General features: G+C 42.6%; 1 protein-coding gene and 1 pseudogene across 1 annotated transcript in view; both read right to left on the bottom strand.

Moving 5' to 3' along the window:
• Nup93 (nucleoporin 93) overlaps positions 1–20,649 on the bottom strand; it is a 96,205-nt gene extending 75,556 nt beyond the window's left edge. Inside the window, exons 1-2 of the mRNA XM_055621501.1 lie at positions 20,590–20,649; positions 8,429–8,621 (exon numbers count right to left, since the gene is read on the bottom strand). Coding sequence (XP_055477476.1) covers positions 8,429–8,607 — 179 coding nt within the window. The 5' untranslated portion in view covers positions 8,608–8,621; positions 20,590–20,649. The remainder of the gene's footprint in view (positions 1–8,428; positions 8,622–20,589) is intronic.
• Positions 3,305–3,739, bottom strand: LOC129687181 (40S ribosomal protein S19-like; annotated as a pseudogene).
• Positions 20,650–21,408: the final 759 nt, after the last annotated feature.

Here is a 21,408-nt window from a genome sequence, read left to right as displayed (position 1 = left end):
TTAGCATTATCAGCAATGATTGATTGCTCCCAAACAATCCTAGTCCTCGCTTGGGTGGGCCTACCCAGTGTATAATGGTTCTAGTAGCTAGTGAATCTGTGGGGAAAAACAAACTTCCTTCATGATAGTCATTCCCCTCTCTGCCTTAACCATGTTCAATTAAGACAAATCTTAAGTATTTTTGAAATATCTTTTTTTAAAAAAAAAAATCAGCAAATATGTACATATATTTGTATCACTAACTCTTTAAAAAGAGCTTGTAGTACAATTCTCTTACTATACAATCCATCCATTCCATGTAAAATATTTGTGGAGGGTTTTTTAAGTACACTCAGAGTTTTATTCAACTATCACTTATAATCAATTTTAAAGCATTTTCATTGCTCCCAAAAGAAAACCTATTCTTTAGTAATCAGTTCCCATTTCCCTATTCACTAACCTCTAAACCTGGCAGCCCTCATTTTACAGATTTGCCTATTCTGGGCATCACTCATAAACAGAATCATATAATGTGTAATCTTTTGTAACTAGTTTCGTTTACATATTTTAGGGTTATCCATGTAAAGCATATGTTAAATCATATTTAATGCCCTTTCTTGCCAAGTCAAAACCCATTACATGACTATGCCACACTTGTGTACCTATTCATCAGCCACATGCCATTAAAACTGGTGTACAAGTTTTGTGTAGACATACGTTTACATCTCTTGGATATATACCTAAAAACAAAGTCACTGGATTATATGGTAACTGTATTTACCCATTTGAGGCACTCTGGACTATCTTCCAAAGAGGCAGAACCACTCTGCGTCTCCACCAACAGTGCATCCAGGAAGACTCAGCTCATTTCTACTCTATGCATACTCTCACCAACACTATCACGTGTCTTTTTATTAGCTCCACCCTGGAAGGTATGAAGGGGTATCAACAATGTGCTGTTGGTATGTACTTCTCTGGTAGCTAATGGCACTGAACTGGACAATGATCTTATGCCATTTTAAAATTAAGTCATCTTTTTATGAATAAATTATAAAAGGCTAAAAAGAAATAAAACATGGGCCACTGAGATGGTTCAGTGTACCCACCAGAGATACTTGCCACCACTGTTGACCTGAGTTTGATCCCTGGCAAGTTGTCCCGACTTCCACACAAATGTACATGCATACATGTTCCACACATGGGCATGCATACATACATGCATACACATATATAGTAATCTTTTAAAATCACGAATATAAGTTCCTTAGCATTTAAATAAATATCAAGTATTCTTTCCTAAAACATATTTCTCTCCTGAAAGCTGCCTGTGAAGTACAAATGTTTCCTTTGCTGAAGTTCAACTGATCATATCCTAACAGCCTAATATCCTAGATAGCTCTGCCACATCTAAGATCAGGAATGTTTGTTTGTTTTAAAACCCAGATGGCCCAGACTGGCCTTAAATTTGATGTACAGACAAGGATAACCCTGAACTTCTGACTCTCAGGCCACCATCTCTAGAGTTCTGGCTGATATTGCAGGTATGTGCCACTGTCTTAGTTGTCACTAAGCTCTACTGCTGTGAAGAGGCACCATGACCAAGGCAAGTTATAAGGAAGCACTTAACTGGGCGCTTTCCTATAGTTTCAGGTTGGTTCCATGACCACCACAGTAGAGAGTGTAGCAGCAGACAGGCAGGCTTGGTGCTAGAGCTTACATCTAGATCTGCAGGAAGAGGGAGAGTGGGCCTGGTGTGGGTTTTTGAAACCTAAAAAAGCCCACCCCCAATGACACACTTCCTCCAACAAGGCCACACCTCCTATCTTTCCTAACTAGTCCCCCAACTGAGGACCAAGCATTCAAGTATATAAGCCCACAGAGGCCATTCTCGTTTAAATCACCACAGCTGCCAAGGTCTATGTGATGCTAGGGACTGAACTTGCGCATGCTATGGAAGCACTGGATCAAGTGGGCTACATCCCTTTCTCGAGGTCAGGTAAATTTATGTACACAATTTCTTCAGAAAGTTTTAGTTTTAACTCTTATGCCTGTAGTCCAGCTGGAGTTAGTGTTTGTGTAGAGGATGAGATAAGGGCCAACTTTATTCTTTTGTGTGGACATCCAGTTACCCCCAATCTCATTTGTTAGAATGACTACTCTTTCCATGTTCAATGGTCTGAACACCTTTATTGGGGGAAAAATCATAACCAAATAAACTTTCTAGATTCATAATTCTTGAATTATAGCTGTTATATTTTAATAGGAAGGGAAAACCCAATATTCTTAGAATTGTTTTAAAATTACAGATACTACATACAACTGATTTATGTGTATGAGGGGTTTTTCCTGCTTGTATGTATGTGTACCACATGAGTGCCTGGTGCCCACAGAGGTCAGAGGAGGATGGCAGATCCCCTGAAGCTGCAGTTACAGACAATTAGGAGCCACCATGTTGGTGTTAGGAACTGAACCCAAGTCCTCTCCAAGAACAGACAGTGCTCTTAACCACTGAGTCCCAACTAGACTTGTAATTCTATTCCAACAATCAATTTATCCCTCCTTATGCCACACAATCTAGTGTGTTCTGTTGTTGTTGTTGTTTATAAATACAGGGACATTATGTAGCCCAGGTTAGTTTTGGAACTTACTATGTAAGCCAGGCAGACCATGACCTCATATCCTCCTGCCTCAGCCTCCTTAGTGATGGGATTATATAGATGTCCACACCTAGTAATTATTGTGGCTTTCTAGTAAGTTTTGAAATTAAGTGTCAGTCTTTTATTTTTCTGTCTTTTAAAGATTACTTTGGAGGGCTGGAGAGATGGCTCAGGGGTTAAGAACAATGGCTGTTCTTCCAAAGGTCCTGCATTCAATTCCCAGCAACCACATGGTACCTCATAACCATCTATAAATGCAATCCTGTGCTCTCTTCTGGCATGCTGGTACACATGCAGGCAAAATAATGTATAAATAATGAATAAATAATTTTTTTTAAAAAAAAAAGGGATGGTTTTGGGGACTGGAGAGATGGTTCTGTGGCACTGGCAGCTCTTCTAGAGGATCTGGGTTCAATTCCATGAGCAGCAGGCATATACATGGTACAAAGACATGCCTGCAAACAAAGCAACCATACTCATTAAAAAAAAAAAAAAAAATGTTTTGGCCATGCAAGAGTACTTATATTTTAGATCTATCCCTCAATTTTTGAAAAAGAGGCCAGCTGGGGAACTGAGGGTTTGGTTTTTTTTTCCTCCTTTTTTTTTAATGTCTTTTTTTTTTTTTTTTTAAGTGAATGAGGCAATTTATTAACCCAGCATCCTTTGTTCTAATGTTTCTTGTTGGCAGCTGCCAGCTGTCCAACGATCCTGTCCAGATCTTTCTGTCCCTGAGATGTTAGCTTGTGGCCCCCATCTTGGTCCTTTTCCACCATTTTCAGCCCCTCCAGGATTTAGAGCACTCTGCGGGCCACACTCTTAGAGCGTCTGCTGAAGTGGTTGGGCCTGACAGCGTTTCTCTCCATCCTCTGTAGATCTTGGTCATGGAGTTAACCACTACACCACCACAGAGGTACAGGTGCCGTGCTGTGGAAGCAGATCATGTGTAGAACCAGTTTTCGTCAAAGGGGCAAGCTCTTTCTGTTTGGCCAGCTTGACTGTGTCCACCTATTCGGGGACTTTCAGCTTCCCAGACTTTTTGAGGAAGGCTGCCAGAGCCTGACGAACTCCTGCTGGTTAACGTCTTTTATAGCAACTCCAGGCATCCTGCGGCCTCTGTGCTGCCAGCCAGGGGAAAGGGAACAACAGGGTTTCCTGGGCACACAAGTCGGGCCTAATGTCTTTTTTAAAACATGCAGGAGTATTTTGTTTACATCTATGTTTATGTACTTTGTACATGTCTGGTGCCCCTGGAGGCATAAAGAGGGTATCAGAGTCCCTGAAAGTAGAGTTAACAGACTATTGTGAAACACCATGTGGTTGTTGAGAACTGAACCTAGGTTCTCAGAAGAGCAGCCAGTGCTCTTACCCTCTGAACCATCTTTCCAACTCCTGATGCTGGGATTTTTAACAGAGTTTATGTTGAATGTGTATCTCAACATGAGATGTACTAATACCTTAGTATAAACTCTTTCAATCCACTAACACAGGGTGTCTTTTACCGGCTTTCTTAAATAAAAAGGAAAAGCACTACCCACCTACCCTTTTACTGTTGTAGTTGCTATACTAGAGACCAACCCCGGCTAGCCATGCATTCTACTATTGAACTACATTTCATTACTTTGGTGTTTGATACTGTTTTCTACCTTGTAATTTTTACTTAATAATCTGTCCTGGATTCACTCCATGGTAGTATATATGCTTATTCCTTGGTACTTTCTGAAAACTATTTAAGTATAAAAACCTATCACATCTACTGAGCTAGTATCCTAAAGGCAGACACTCATGATTTCCTATTTTTGCTATCTCAAATAATGCCACAATGAATCTTTAAGGCACATAGACTTTTCATATTTTTGTTACTACATCTTTGGACAGATCCTTAGAAACAGAACTGCTGATCAATTTTGCTAGCTATTTCCTAATTAAATCTCACAGTACTGCATCTTCATCAGTGACATGTAAGAGTACATCCAGTGTCTAAGTGACTTTGACATATGCTCCAGTAAAACACTCCAGAATGGAAAAACCAGCTGCTAAGAATTCCAGTCCAGCTTGGATTGCATATTTAGTTCCAGGCTAGCTTGGGCAACATAAATAGTCATCTAAGTGGCACCTACAAGAACTATGTATCACATAGCTTATGCTTTGTCTATGCAGAAATGCTGATGTGGGGAGGGAGAAAGAGAGAAAGATCTATAGCAAAAGTGTGGATCTAGGTAGGAATGGTTATACCAGCAACTTTTCATATGACAGGCAAGAGTTCTACCACTAAGCTACACTTCTAACCCAATATTTGGCTTTTAAGGGTAGAAAAGTCTAAAAGTCCCTTGTCTTCTACAGGACCCAATTCTAATAGTCTGAAGAGCTCTCCAGATGATCAAAAGGCCACAGAACCTGTAGTCATACTCCAGAAACCCAAGAGTAGAAGACACAAAAGTCGTTCCCAGTATATACATGTTTAGAAAAAGAAGAAACTCATTAAACTGCATCTACAATTTATTCATGAAAAAAATCTTAAATACATTTCAAAGATGGACATCAATTCCTACCTCTTCTACTTTTCAAGCTTTTATAATGAAGTGAGGAGAATGACTGTATCAATTCTCTGGGAACAGAAAGTACCTTTTGGCAGATGCCAAAAGGGATTTTTACTGACCAAGCTGAATTTGAATCTAGTTGCCCACTGACCTTTCTCAGTTAGAGAATGGACATGACACTGATTTCACAGGGCTGACTCCACACTGATTGATGGCACTGTACCTGGCAAACATGAAGTGGCCAAAAAGACAGCTTTGTAAAATTATCAAAGCAAAGCATTACTTGCTATGCAGCTTTGGCCAAACTCTGTTAGATATGCTTTGCATGTAAAAGTAGACAAATTAATAACCACAGGTACCTTGGAGGATAAAGCTGGAGAAAGAGAGTGGTTACTATCTTTCTCTTTGTACATCTCTAGGCTGTTTTGCTTCGGTTTTAATGGGAAATCCACTGATTTACTTCTACTGAAAATTGTGGTGAAGCAAGTGATGCTGGACAACCATAGACACTGACAATACTCTTCATTTTAATGGAGATACAAATGAGTACTCATTTATTCTATTACTCACACAAGGAGAGAGATTTTTTTTTCTGTAACAGATAATAAACATTTCAGCTTGTACACCATATCATCTATTGTAATCACTCACCCTGCCATGCAAAAAAAAAAAAAAAGAAAAGAAAAGAAGAAAAGCCACACAGTCAATATATAAAATCCAGTAAAACTGGGTGTGGTAGCACACGCCTATAATCCCAGCACTCAGAAGGCATATCTCTGTGAGTTGGAGGCCAGCCTGGTCTACAAAGTGAGTCCAGAACACCCAAAGACATAACAAGCAGCAAGGCTCATGGGCCATACATAGTCTGAAAACCCCTGTTTTATATATGCCAGGCATACTCAAACAAACAAACAAACAAACAAACAAACAAACAGCCCAAAATTTTAAAAGATCAAGCACTTAAATGCAAAAATGCTATCAAATTTGTTCCCTAGAGCTGGAAGTGTTGGCACACACCTGTAACCCCAGCTACTCACAAGGCCAAGGCTGGAAACATGCATATGGTGCAGGCAAAACACACACACACACACACACACACACACACACACACACACACACTCCTTTTTGTAAAAATTAAAAAAAATAAAGAATCCACAAAACTCAGGCCAGACTTAAATTTACAATCTAAACTAAGACCATAGAGACATAATTTTTTTTTCAAAACTTAATTCATATTTTTTTTTTTAAAAATCCTACTTAGTTCTCTTCTCTGCCCTCATCCAACATGTACTAAAATATTCTCTGCCTATCAAGAAGGTGGAAAAATACAGTCAGCCCTCTGGTTTCTTTTTAAGCACCTGCCCCACTCTATACCCATTCTTTCAATGTTTCAAATGCCTCCTCCCTAAAATAATGAATTTAAGGTAGAAGAGATGAGGAAGAATGGAAATTTACAAGAAAGAGAACATGACTGATAATTGTTAGCAAGAAAACATCTTCCCTTTTTGCTCTTAATAGGCCATAAAGCTGATGCAATTAAATTATAACTATAGCAACTCAGCGGGTATCCATGGGCTTCTGCTCCTGCAGCATGCTTGCACAAGCAGAGGCTGCCTGCTTAAAATCAGGGAAACTGTAGGCAGCCAGGAACAGAAGTTGGAGCCTACAAGGAAGACAAGTTAGCAGAAATATCTACAGGATGGGTGGATAGATATTAGGGACTAGGGTAGGTTAGCTATTGGCAGCACTTTGCTAAAAGGCTGCATAGTTTTAAAAAACCAAAACAAGGGCTGGGCAGTGGGGCGGCGCAAACCTTTAATCCCAGCACTTAGGAGACAGAGGCAGGTCAACTTGTGTGAGTTTGAGTTTAGCCTGGTGTACAAATCAAGTTCTAGGACAGCCAAGGGTACACAGAGAAATGCTGTCTTGAAAAAAACAAACAAACCAATAAACAAACAAAAATCAAAACAAAATCAAAAGACAAAAATAAAAAACCTGCCAGGATTCATCTGACTTGACTCATCTTTATTAATGTCAAAGGAATCAAAACTAGTATTTAAAACATAATACTCTTGAGGAGGCTACAGAATGTCCATAGCATACCACTGACTCCATAGAGCAACTAAACACTCAGTTTCCATCAGCAGTTAGAAAAGAAATGCAGTCTTTCCACTACTTTGCCATTTACCAAGTACTAAAACAGACAATGCCTTGTGTTAACACCAGTCTTTCTCAAGTTCACAGAATGAAGACTAGATAGACATTTTCTTGAGTTACACAGAATCCTAGTAACTTTCTGGACCCACCAAAAGCTTAGTAGCAGCACCCTTTCACCCGTCTTTCTCCAAGACCCTTCCAAGAAATACAGGACAATGATTGCTAGAGTCAGCCTTGCTGTGTTGGATCTTGGCTCACACCTGCTATATAATCTGAGAAAGTAACTAGCCCTCTCTGAACCTTTCTTGTTCAATTAGAATATAAGCATCACAGTCTTGATGCTGGCTGTGAGGAGTAAGCAAACATTTAACATGTTAGGAAGCTTCTGATACACAGTAAATAACCATTAAATCAAAATTTTCACAGAAAGAAGTTTGGTTTTGATTTCTTGTTGCGTTTTTGTTTTACCCTACCAGGATCCTCTGCACACTCCCCCATCCTGCAATGCTGTATGACCCTTTTAGTCAGCATTTTTCCTCAGAGCCTTGTTCTCCCGGGGCTCACCCACCTTCCTGTTCTACAATCAGCTGGAGAGCACTGCCATTTCAAGGCCTTTCAGAGGCAGCCTCTGGGGTCACTGACAATAACCAGGCAGACTCACTCCTCACTTGGATGGCTTCTCCTTACTGACCATTCATCAATTTTTTCCAATTACCCTTAAAAACTCTGTTCACTGCTGAGTGCTTTCTGGCTTTGGGTAGCACTTATGTACACGACCATATCTCCCAACACACTCGCAGGGGCCATTTATGACTCAATAGCTCACAAACCCAAGCAGGAACTACCTGAGCATGTCAGACAGAACAGAGCTCCTCTACCTTCTTCCACCCTCACATCCTGCCTATGATATGGGCCCTCAGCTTGGTCAGACAGATACGTTAGAACTCTAAAAACCTAGAGGGCACAGAAACAAAACAAAGCTTGTTAATCTGTTTATAACTCTTGAGTTCGTAACTGTCTGGCTTGTGACTGTCACAGAAGAAACTGATCCTGCCCCCAAACTACCCAGTCCAACAGCACCTCCCCACCAGTACTCACGCCTTGACATCTGCTGTCTCCTGGGATGTGCGCGTGAGGGTGCGGGAACGCAGGCGCTCGCCCGCTTGCTGGATCTCCTGCAAATTCCGTTCTACGTGTGGAAGCTCAGAGATGCCTTCAGTCTCAGCAGCCAGCTGTTCAGCTTGCTGAAGGAGCTCACCAAACCCCTCAGTATCCATTGGAGATGCAGATGCTACATGGAAAAAAAAAAAAAATAGACCTAGGTCAAGGTAGAGAGAGGCTTTCTATCTGCTTCAATCTGTTACAAGATTAATAAAACTCCAGGACTCTTTGTAAACTGAAAGGAAGACAAGTTCTTCAAAAAGCAATGTTTGTCCCTTAGTAAAGCCCAAGAACAAGCCTGACAGAGAAAATGAGTCAGACTGTGAACAGATCATTTCTATGATTATTGACAGGCTCAAGATTGATTTCACCATCACAACAAATTCAAGCATTTTTAAGACACAGGCTAGATTTCCTGCCTCTCACTGAAGATTCATAACAGATAAGGAAATGAAAGATATTGTGGCAAGCTCAAGGAAGCCTAAAGAACAATCCCTCTAAACCTCCAATCCCTCCATTTATCTTGAGGGAAGAGGGCATCATCACCACACCACCTGAAGAATGATTCCATTAAGAAGGAAAGCGATGGTGTCATATGCCTTGAATCCCAGCACTCAGGAGGATCTCTGTGAGTTCCTGGTCTCTAGTGCAAGTTCCAGGACAGCCAGGGCTACTTAGTGAGACCCTGTCTGGAAAAAACAAAAACCAGAACCAAAAAACAAAAAAGAAGGGATCACTGGTGCTTATATCAGGAATTTCGTGATAACTCTGGACCACATAAACGCAGTTATGTGCCCAGCATACACTCGGCAGTGATCTGGTTGAACTGAGAGCAGAGAAACACTAAGTGTCTTCTAACTAAACTCAGCCTCACTTTATTCTAACACAACCATGTCTTCATGAACATAAAAGACATCCTTTTTATTATTCGTGCCATGGTCTCCATTTACACATTCTTACAAGGTTACTGAAGACCTCGTTATGTATTGATATCTGACTTGTTACTGCAACAACTACCAGTAATTATATTTATATTAAAAAAAAAAAACTAACTTTTAGGCCACAAATAAAATTAACAAGGCCACCTGTTTCTCTAACAAATGATTCAAAGTGCTGTGGCTTAAGAAGATTGCTGAACTCATGGGAAGCATTTGCTAACATTCAATTCCTGAGGCTCACAGGGGGTTAAGAGCATTTACTACTCGTACAGAGGACCTGGGTTTAATTCCCAGCACCCACATGTCAGTTCACAACCAACTATACCTCCAGTTCCAAGAGATCTGACACCCTCTTCTAGGTGCACAGACATACATACAGGTAAAACACACATAACATAAAATAAAAATCTTTTAATTTTTAAGAAAGTGCTACTATTTGCCAGGCATAATGATATATATACCTTTAATCCCAGCACTCAGGTGGCATAGGCAGATAGATCTGTCTTCAAGGCCAACCTGGTCTACGGTGCAAGTTCCAGGACACCCAAAGCTACACAGAAAAACCCTATCTCAAAAGACACACACACACACACACACACACACACACACACACACACGAAAGAAGAAAAAAAAAGTGCTACTATTTACCAGGTAACACACATTTATGAATCTTGTGTATGTACAACTATACTATCCTCACACAAGGTTCTTGATGAAGTAAATATTTTTTAAAAGATTTATTTATTTATGTATACAATGTTCTGTCTGCATATACACCTGCAGGGCAGAAGAGGGCAGATCTCATTATAGATGGTTGTGAGCCACCATGTGGTTGCTGGGACTTGAACTCAGGACCTCTGGAAGAGCAGCCAGTGCTCTTAACCTCTGAGCCACCTCTCCAGTCCCCTGAAGCAAATACTTTTAACCCCTACCACTATTAAGTTAACAGAAGGTAAAATGTATTGCCATCATAAAAATAGTTAAAGAGACTGGAGAGGTGGCTCAGCAGTTAAGAACACTTGCTGATCTTAAGAGGAATGAAGTTTGGTTTTTTAGCACCCATACCAGCCAGCTCACAAATTGTTTGTACTCCAGTTCCAGAGGATCTGATGCCCTCTTCTGGCCCTCAGGGGCACCCAAACATATGGCACACACACATACACATATATAAGTACATCTTTAGGGTACTGGAGAGGTGGCGTCATGATTGAGACCACTTGTTATTCTGACAGAGGATCCAGGATTTGGATGTGAGAAGCCACATGGCAGTTCACAATTGCCTATTACTCTAGTTCCACGGGATCGAGCCAACATTTCCTCTCCCCCCACGGACAATGCATGCATATAGTGCACTTACATACATGCAGGATAAACATTCATACACATAAAACAAAAATAAATTCATAAACTTATAATGCTAAAAGATTAGGAACACATTTATTATTAAAAAGAAGAAAATTCAGAGGGGCAGGGTAGCTCACACCTGTAATCCCAGTACTCAGTGGGCTAAAGCAGGATTGCTCCAAATTTGAGTCCAGCCTAGAGATACAAAGTTGAGTGCTAGGCCAATCTACCATATAATGTGAGGCTCTGTGTCCAAAAAACAAAAACAAACAAACAAACAAACAAACAAAAACACAATTCCTTATAAACAATAGCTCAATTTAAAGGAATTTATAAAATTTATTTTGATATGTGGTCATATGTCTGTGTGAGTGTATGTCATATGGGTATGGGTGCCCACTGGGGTCTGAAGAGGGCATTGGATCCTAGGGCTAGCGTTACAGGTTAGTTAGGAGCTGCCTGAGGTGGGTGCTGAAATTCAAATTTGATTCCTCTGCAAGAGCAGTTTGGGATCTTATTAGTTAAACTGTAGATCTTATTTATTCTTTCCTTAAGTTCATGGTTTCTTCTATACACATGAAATGCCACTGATCTAGCTCTGTACTTAAAATGTCATTACATAATTATGCCTCCGCTACAGAAGCGTATACTGATGTATAGGGCCATCTTTACCACCCTAAATCCACAGCCAGGAGATAAGGACTTTTTGAAATGAGTATTAAAGGGAATTAACTTTTTAAAGACAGGTAACATGGTTAAAATGAAAATAGTTCCTCTAAGAGTAAACAATTTGTTTTCATCATGAAGTTCTAAGGTGACTTTAATCTTTAACAAAAATTATATACACTGTAAGTCTTAAAACTAAAGTTCCTAGAAATTTATATTTTAAACCCAACACATTCAGGCTGTATCTTGACTATCACTGCCTGTTGGAGAATGATAGCAGAATTAAAAATTCTTCAGTTCTTGCCTGCTATAGTCTATTTCCTACACAGCAGCAAGCAGTGATGCTTTTAAATTCAGGACTACCCTACCGCTTAACCTGCTGCCACAGTGATGGTCTCCAGACAGCCTCTACTTCCCCTCACTACTCACACCCAACAGCATCAATTCCCTTTCTTCCCTGGGCCTCGTCCACCCTGAGGGCTTCCTTGCTGGCTCCAGTGGATGAGGCACATTCACGGTCTAAATTAACCTTTCCCGTCTTTTCTCCTACTAGAACACTCCTCCCCAAACATCACGGCTGATTCTACATCCGCTTTGAGGCCAACCTACATGCTATTTTAAAAGGTTACCATGTGGGGCTGGAATGATGGCTCTGTGATCAAAAGAACTCTTGTAGAGACCTGAGTTTGGTTCCCAGCACCCATGCTCAACAGCTAACAACTGCCTGTAACTATAGCTCCAGGAAACCTGATACCCTGTTTTGGCCCATATGGGCACTCACATATACAAATACGCATAAATTAAAAAAAAAAAAAAAAAGTCAGTAAGTCTTCAAAAATCCTAAAACTAGGGTTGGAGATCTAAATGACTCAGTGGTTAAGAACACTGGCTGCTCTTCCAGAGGTCCTGAGTTCAATTCCTGCACCCATCAGTGGCTCACAACCATCTATAATGGGATCTGATGCCCTTTTCTGTCATACAGGCATACATGTAAACAGAGCACTCATATATAAAAATCTTTTTTTTTCAATCCTAAAATTAAAACCAGCAGGTCTTGAGTGGGAAGACACACCTGTAACCCAGCACCTGGGAGGCTGAGACAAGACTGTGAGTTCAATGCCAGTGTCAGCTCCTACTCAGTGTGACTCTGTCTCCAGCCCACCCATAAAACCTTTCACCCAAAATTTGTCTTGCCTACAAGAAGTATAGGGATTACGACGGAGCAGAGATTGAGGGAATGGCAAATCAATGACTGGCCCAACTGGAGACCCACTCCATGGGAAAGAGCCAACCCTGCCACTACTGATACTCTGCTAAACTTGCAGACAGGAGCCTAGCATAACTGTCCTCTGAGAGGCTTAATCCAGCAGCTCATGGAAACAGAGGCAGAGACCCGCAGTCAAACAACAGGCTGAGCTTTGGGAGTTTTATGCAAGAGTGGGAGGAATAGAAGGAACCTGAGGAGTCAACGTCACCACAGGACCTACAGACCTAACCTGGGCCCATGGGTCTCACAGAGACTGAACCACCAACCAAAGAACATGCATAGACTAGACTAGACCCCTACACAGATGTAGCAGATGTGTAGCTTAGTCAACGTATGGGTCCCCTAACAATGGGAGTGGGGGCTGTCTCAGACTCTGCTGTCTACCTCTGGATCCCCTTTCCCTAGCTGGGCCGCCTTGTCAGGCCTCAGTGGGAGAGGATACACTTAGTCCTGCTGTGACCTGAGGTGCCAGGGTGGATCGGTACCTCTTGGGGGCCTCCCCTTCTCTGAGAAGTAGAAGGGAAATGAGGGGAGGAAGCATAAGGGTGAGACTGGAAGAAGACGACGGTAGCTGAGATAAGGCTGTAAAGTGATTTTTAAAAATGTTGCGTTTTTCATTCCCTGCACTCTGCAAATTTGCCTATGAATCTCAGCATATGTCTTAATACCCGGCTGGGTATAGCCTCTGTGAAAGGCTCCTGTCCTGTTCCCTGTTTTCTCCCTCTTCTGATGTCCATCTTGTTTGCCTTTCTGAATGAAGATTGAGCATCTTACCAGGGTCCTCCTTCTTGATTAGTTTCCTTAGGTGTACAGATTTTAGTATGATTATCCTATATTATATGTCTAATATGCACTTATAAGTGAGTATATACCATGTGTGTGTCTTTCTGCTTCTGGGATACCTCACTCAGGATGATCATTTCTAGATCCCACCATTTGAAGGAGGAGACAGAAAGACCTGGAAGGAACAGGAACTCCACAAAGAGAGCAAGAAAACCAAAAAAATCTGAGCACAGGGTTCTTTTCTGAGACTGATACTCCAAACAAGGACCATGCATGGAGATAACTTAGAACCCCTGCACAGAAGTAGCCCATGGCAGCTCAGTGTCCAAGAGGATTACCCAATAATAGGAACAGGGACCATCTCTGACATGAACTCATGGGCTGACTCTTTGATCACCTCCACCTGAGCGGGGAACAGCCTTACCAGTCAACATTGGAAGACAAAGAAGCCAATCCTGATGAGACCTGATAGACTACGGTCAGATAGAAGGAGGCTACGGTCAGATGGAAGGAGAGGAGGACCTCCCCTATCATTGACTGGGGGAGGGGCATAGAAGAGGGATGAAGAATGGAGTTGGGAAGGGTTGGGGGAGGGGCTACAGCTGAGACACAAAGTGAATAAACTGTAATTAATAAAAATGAAATAAAAAATTAAAAAAAAAAAACGCTGCATTTTGTAGCACACATCCTTTAAGGCCAGCATTCTAGAGGCAGAGGCAGGCATTTGAGGTAAGGCTGGTGTTCTACATAATGGGTTTCACACCAGCCAGGGTTACAGTAAGACCCCATCTCAAAAAAAAAAAAAATGGCCGGGCAGTAGTGGTGGTGGTTGTAGCAGTGGTGATGGTGCACATCTTTGATCCCAGCACTGGAGAGGCATAGAGATCTCTAAGTTCAAGGCCAGCCTGGGCTACAAACAAGTTCCAGGACAGCCAGGGCTACACAGAGAGAAATTATGTCTCAAAAAACAAAAACAAAAACAAAAATAAAACAAACAAAAGAATGCTCTTAGGGGACATTCCATAATCTAGATCTCTTTACACCTCCTAGGAGATGCTTGGGAGCCCTGTAAGAAAGCTGTAAATATACTGTGGGCTACAGATGAGCTAGAGTGCAGAATGCTCTTCACCCAGAAGGTGACCTAAAAAATTACATAAACTATGATAAGTAAATGCCCTTTAAAAAAACAAACAAACAAAAAAAGAAAAAAAATAAAGGAATTGTCCCAGCATGTCCACATTATCTCTTTGGGAAAGGTAAAAGGCTAGGAGGAATATCCTTGCTCTTTTCACATGACCAAAGATGGTAAGACATAACGCCAGGTGTATTCCTCCACGGTTCTTATATTTGCTTAAGCTAACTGTAGACATCACTGCCTGTTTTGTTTGCATTAATAAAAAAATGAAGCCGGGTGTGGTGCCTTTGATCCCAGCACTTGGGAGACAGAGGCAGGAGGATATCTGTGAGTTTGAGCTCAGCCTGGTCTACAAAACAAGTCCAGGACAGCCAGGGCTATTATACGGAGAAACCCTGTCTTAAAAAACCAAAAAATAAACAAACAAACAATAATAAGGAATGAGAAGTGCTTTGTTTGCAGTACTCTTGAACTCAAAAGCCTGGAGTCCCCTGGTATTCCCTCTCAGATCTTTGGAATATATCCTGGTCGGTGGCACTTGTTAGGGAACGTTGTGCACCCTCACCAGGTAAAGACCTTCACTGAAGACAAAGCCTCTGGAGAACCCAGTCTCACTTCTATTCACTCATTCCCTGGCTGTGAATACAATGCTCCTATAACCATATCTTCCTAGATATCATGGAATGCATCTTTCAGTGTAAGCCAAATAAACACTTTTTTCCACAACTTGCTTTTGGTCATGGTGTGCCATCACAGCAATGGAAACCCTAACTAAGACATTGGCTCACACTGAAAGATCACTGTTCATCATTGAAGCAAGTTAGGAGAGGACTTGAACAGGGTAGGAACTTTTCTTATAATGCTTTTGCTCTTGCACCCCACTCACAGGGATTCCAGTGAGACTGCTTTTGACTGTTTGCATCTGGTCACCAGACTGACTGTTCATGACCACCCTGTACATGCCCTGCCCTTGTTTCTATTACATTTTTCCCAAACGAGAACATCCACCCAAGCTCCTAACAGTTATTTCATCCTTGTATTGTGAGACTATGAACAAGATAATCACTCCCTCTGTGACTCCCTTTGAAAACTTAAAGTCACTAAACATACCTCCCTCTCCTGCCACATAGTAACCACTCAGTAAATAAATAGTAAGGCTAATTCAAGTTTCAACCTAATATTATGGCTTATATATAGTTGATGTGTGCTATCCAAGAGCTCCAGCTCCCATGTGGCAATGTTCAGAGGTGGTATGACTTTTAAAGACTTAGACTTAGTAAGAAGCCCCTCCCTGTTTTCTAGCTTCCTGTCTTATCATGTTCTCTCTCTAATTCCTGTCATGATGATATCTGCTTTGAGTTAATTTATTCATAAAACACATAAATACATATATGAATCCACTTTTGTTTATTCCACTATTATCACTTTATTCCAAGATCACAGCACCCTCCAGACTGTTTTCTTTGTTACTATATTGATCCCTCTACTACCCAGTATGCTCTCTGCCTAACAATGGGAATAAGCCTTTGAAAAGCAGGGATGAAAATGTAGCTCAGTGGTACAATGCTTGCCTAGCATGCTCAAGACTCTAGCTTTTAATTTTCAGAACTACAAAAAATGGTTTTGGGGAAAATAAAGGCTAAGCCTTCAATAATTCCCATTATCTGTAAACTCAAGTCCAGCCCAATGTGAAGGTTATTGCTTGCTTGTAATCCCAACTACTTGGAACGCTGAGGTAGGCGGTACTCAGCAACAGTGCTTGTTAGCATGCATGAGGTCTGGGTGTACAGAGACCTCCATCATCTGTCCTTGTACCAACCCTTGCCCTCTGCTCCCACTCTTCCCCATGACTATGTGCTTCAGCCATATTGTCTCCTATTGGTTCTTCAAATATGCTAAACTCATGGCTGCCACTGGCTTCTTCGGTCACGACCTCCTCTGCACCTACAGAGCATTCATCCCTAAATGCAGACGAGGCTTATCCCAAGCTCAATTCAGGTCTCTGCTCATGGGTCTCCTTTCTGAAGATGCTACTAAGACATTCCACCTGAAGCAGCCCCACCATCTCTATACTTTGTCCCTTTTAAAGTGCATGTCAAAACTAGGCATATTTATTTATTAACCTATCATTTGTCTTTTAACAGTGTCCTTGAGTCTGGCAAGGTTATCGTGTTTTTTTCACATCAGTTCCTAGTGCAATGAATAAAAAGTAACCAATACACCAAAGATACTCCAAAATTAGTGGGGGGGTGGGGGGAGGTTATTCCATTAGTAGATCTTACAGACTAACACAGAGACTTAGAACAGAAATGTCTGGCAGTGTTTGGCATTGTCCTGGTAGCCAACTACTATGTATTGGAAGATTCAGCTACTATTTGATTGCATTGGTAAGCATAAAGTGGTCTGACACAGCTGACTGGGGAGTGCGAGAGGCACAAGCATGAGGATCTGAGTTCAAATCCTTAATGCCCACATATAAAGCTGAGTGTTGTGGTATCAGTCTGACCCCAGCACTGAGGGAGGGATGGGCAGAGCGTGGTGGATCTTGGTGACTCACTGGCCAGCCAGTCTTGCCAATCAGTAGGCTCTAGATTCAGTGAAAGCTGCCATCTCAAAAATTGATAGAGAAAAACATTTACCTCAAGCCTCCTGACCTCTGACATCCACAAACACACACAGGCATGCTCCCCCTCATACACACACATACATCAAACACACACAAAGTATAAAGCTACAAAACATTTCAAATACTTTAGGGTATTTGAAACAGAGGTGGCGTAGCTATAAAAATATAATATAAGGCAAAAAAAAAAAAAAAGACTCCTGCATTTCTAAATTCTTCTGATTCTTTTTCCAAACCAATTATTTTTAATTGTCTATCTGGTACCTACCATGACTGAGCTCTAGGTGCCAACAACTCCAGTTCCTCACCTTGAGTCTCCTGTAACAATTTAACCAGAACCCATCTGGTTCCCCTCTCACCTGAACCCAGCCTATTTCTAAGTTTACTTCTCATACCTATGACAAGTCATACCCTAACCTCTCCCCTCTGCTCTGACCCTCATGCCTTCCTCATGATCACTTCAACAGCCTAAAACTCTCCATTTCTTCTAATCCACTCTCCCCATGGACAAAGTGGCCGGCCATTCCAAAATACCTCCCACCTAAGACCAATCAGGGGCACCTTCAACTACAGGCTTTGTGCTGCATGGGGTGCTCCATAGAACTGACATTGCCACACACGGTCTTCAACTCTCACCATCTTCCCCAGCTGTGCCCTGGCAGTTCTCTATCCCTTAGGAAGCTTTGTACAGTGTCCTCCCTTCACACTCCTATAGGTACATCTCCCCACTACAGACATAGGGAGCTCGCATGCATACTGCTAAGTCTACCTACCCAAAGGCCCTCCCTGGTTATTCTGAGCCTTCTATTCGTTCTTCCCTGATGGAGCAACTGTTGATGTTGACCATCTCTTCTCAGACATGTCTTCCTATACGGGAAGGTTCATAGATGCTTAATTCTAAATCCTGAGCAGCTAGCTAACTAAGCCTGGCACATACGAGAACCACAAACATGTTTGCTAATTAAAATGACCTGTGACAAATTTGGGTTCTCTTCCTGATCTTTGCTCTGACATCCCACTTCTCACAATATATCTACCTTGTAGGATCAGGGGCAGGAGAAATGCCTCAGCAGTTAAGAGAGTTTACAGCTCTTTGGAGGACCCCACTTCAGTTCCCAGCACCCACATCAGAGGCTTACAGCTGTCTATAACTCCAGCTCCAGGAAATCTGACACTCTCTTCTAGCCTCCATGAAAACATCCACATACGTAAAAGACACACAAGAACACACATGAGAGGGAGAATCCAACCTCACCACAGCTCCAACAGTTCACATCTCACATTTCTATTTGTGCTTATTGTTTATTTACGTGGTGTCTTCCAAAGGAACGTGTCTCATTCAACACCACATTCTCAAGCTTGTAATGAAATCAATAACGTTCATTTATTTTATAGTTGTTGAGCACCTACTCCTCTGTGTACCAGACCTAGGTACTAGGCAGGCACTCATGTTCCACAGCAGCAAGACAGTACAGAGGACTAGTAAAACCTAACTGCTAAGATGTGATGAGTTACTAAACAACTAAAGCAGTAAAGACAAGGAGTAAGGAAAGTCTTACACTCTAGATGCCCGTTGAGTAAAGACTCAAAAAAGTAAGAAAGAAGGCAAAACACACAAAACCACAGGAACAAAGCCCTGAGGTCAAAACATGTCCACTAGTGGTAGAGGGTAGCAGACACTGAGAGTGTGGGTCAGATTATTTAAAAGCCTTACAGCCCACTATAGGGGACTTACTATTATTATTATTATTACTACTATTACTATTATTGAAGAGACTTACTGAGAGTTGAGGAGTGTGAGGGTTCTTCAGCTAGAATCTCACTTATAGTCCAGGCTGACCTCAAACTTGAGATCCTCCTGCCTCAAATTCCTAAGTGCTGGAATTATACACTACGTATTCCGCTTGGGCATGAGGATATGATTTGGTGAGCTCTTTCCCTGCTGTGATGAAAAGCAAGGCAGAGCCGGAAGCCCAGATGAGACGATATTTCAACAATGCAACTAAGAGGTGATGGTGACTTGTGTCTTCACGGCAAACACTGAATATGGACTGAGGAAGGAGCAGCCAATGAAGGCTCGAAGAGTACTGGCCAGATCTTATTATTATTATTATTATTATTATTTTTAATGAGAGAAAAATGGAATGAGGAACTAGGGATGTAGCTCAGTGATAACAGTACTTGCCATACAAAGCCTTTGAGTCTTAAGTACAAGAACAGGAGGAGGAAGCAGAGGGGAAGGAAAGGGAGGGTGGCAGCAGCCAAATGTTGCTAGGCTCCATTTCATACACCTATAATCCCAGCACTTAGGAAACTGAGGCAGGAGGACCTAGAGTTTGAGGAAGCTGCACAGCAGGAAACCTGTCTCCAAAGAAGAAAAAACTTAAATAAACAGGCTGAGGAGACATCTGGGGTTAGGAAAAGGGAGTCTGCTAGCTTTATATCCTGTTTCAGTAATCAATCAGACAATCTGAAGATGTTAAGTAGGCAGCTGGACAGTCAGGTAGAGGGACCTACGCTAAAAGTATAAATACAGGCTGTTAGTCTGGTGCACAGGTATTTAAAGCTGCATGAGTGCAACATAAGTAAAAAATTAAAAATTCCCCAAACACAAACGGACAGTGAGAAGAGGGGGGAGATGCTTCGGTATTTTTATGAAATAAATAAATGTTCCTGGTACGATTAGACATTTGGGGTGAATGCCCCCAGACAGAACACAAAATGTGTCCCCAAACAGAATACAAGCGCTGACCTTTACTAGTGCTGAAAGACCCCTATGGGGGTAGGGGTGGGGCGGGGTCTAACGTAGACCAGGCTGGCTTCAAACTCGTTTTGACAGCAACACCATGCCCGGCATGCTGTGATTTTCTTTCAAAGGGGAGCCAATACAAAGGGCATCCCATACAAAAGACAGGACACACAGTACCCAGAGACAACCGGAGCGGCACCCGTTAGCATCCTGTTGGATTATCGGCAGAGGAGACAGGAGTTGACAGGGGTTGGTTGGGTAGTCTCCCTTTACCGGAGGAGCCATTCTCTGTGAAAGAACGACCCCTAACCCCCGTAGAGGGCAGCCGGGCGCGGTGAGGCCTGGCGGCCGTGGACGTGGGTGGGCGTGGCGACAGCGCACCAGTGGGGAGGACCACGCTCAGAAAAGCCTAGTCACAGCCCTCGCTGAGGTGTCGCGCTAGCCGGCGTGCCCAGCCGCCGCAAGAAAGGAAGCGCGAGCCTCGTGGCTAGGACCCGAGACGGGGTTCCAGCCAGCCTCGGGGGCCTGCTTCCAGAACACGACCCGAACCCGGGGCTGGGACCGCGTGGACGGCCGCAGCTCACACTCCTTACCTGGTTCTGCCGCCCGCTCCCGGCTGCTGCACTACGCCGCCGCTTCTCGCGCCGCTCGCCCGCGCTTCCTGATTGGCCGAGACGGTCAGTTCCCAGAGGCCCCTGCGCGTTGAGCCTCCAAATAAACTTTATGGAGACCCAGAAAAAAGGACACGAACATGGGCGGGGCTAGGGCGGAGCCTGAGGCGGATCTGTCGCTGCAAGTTAAGTCCGGGGAGCTCCGCCCTCCTCCCGACCAAGTGGTTGGAGTTGACAGTACTAGAGGAAACAGTTCCTCAATTCTGCTAGCTGGACAAATCCAGAGAGATCTGCTGCTCGCTGGAGAGTTCCACCCAAGTTCCAGGGCCTGTTTTAGGTGCTGGGGACATGGGGGCTTCCACAGCAGACAAGATCCCTGACCTCAGGCAGTCCTCAGCCTGGCCAGGGAAACAAAATAGAGTAATTATATTCGGGAGTAACCAGGAGAGGTAGGAAATGAAAAGCAAACTAATTGAAGAATATGGTTGGATGGCCAGGGAAGGCTTCGCTCAGGTGACATTCAGACTAAAAAGTGGAAGACAAAAGTATGTTTCAAAGTTTTTAGGGGAAAATCCTGTATTTTGGCAGCCTGAACAAGCAAACTAGGCTGGCCCACTCACTCCAGTAGGCCAACTAGAGAAAAGAGCAACGCTGAAATGCAAAGAAAAGAGAATACTTCAATGTAGCCACTTTGAGGAGTGGAACTGAGTGTGTCAATGAGACTCTTCTGAAGGTTCTTTGCTAGCGCAGTTTTACCTATTTTATTTGGGTTCTTATGCCTCTAGCTCTCCTCTACCCCAA

This window comes from Psammomys obesus, unplaced genomic scaffold, assembly GCF_907164565.1.
Source record: "Psammomys obesus unplaced genomic scaffold, mPsaObe1.curated_primary_1811, whole genome shotgun sequence".
NCBI classification, from domain to species: Eukaryota; Metazoa; Chordata; class Mammalia; order Rodentia; family Muridae; genus Psammomys; species Psammomys obesus.
The sequence above is the reverse complement of the archived record's forward strand: the minus strand, read 5'-3'. Positions and strand labels throughout refer to the sequence as shown.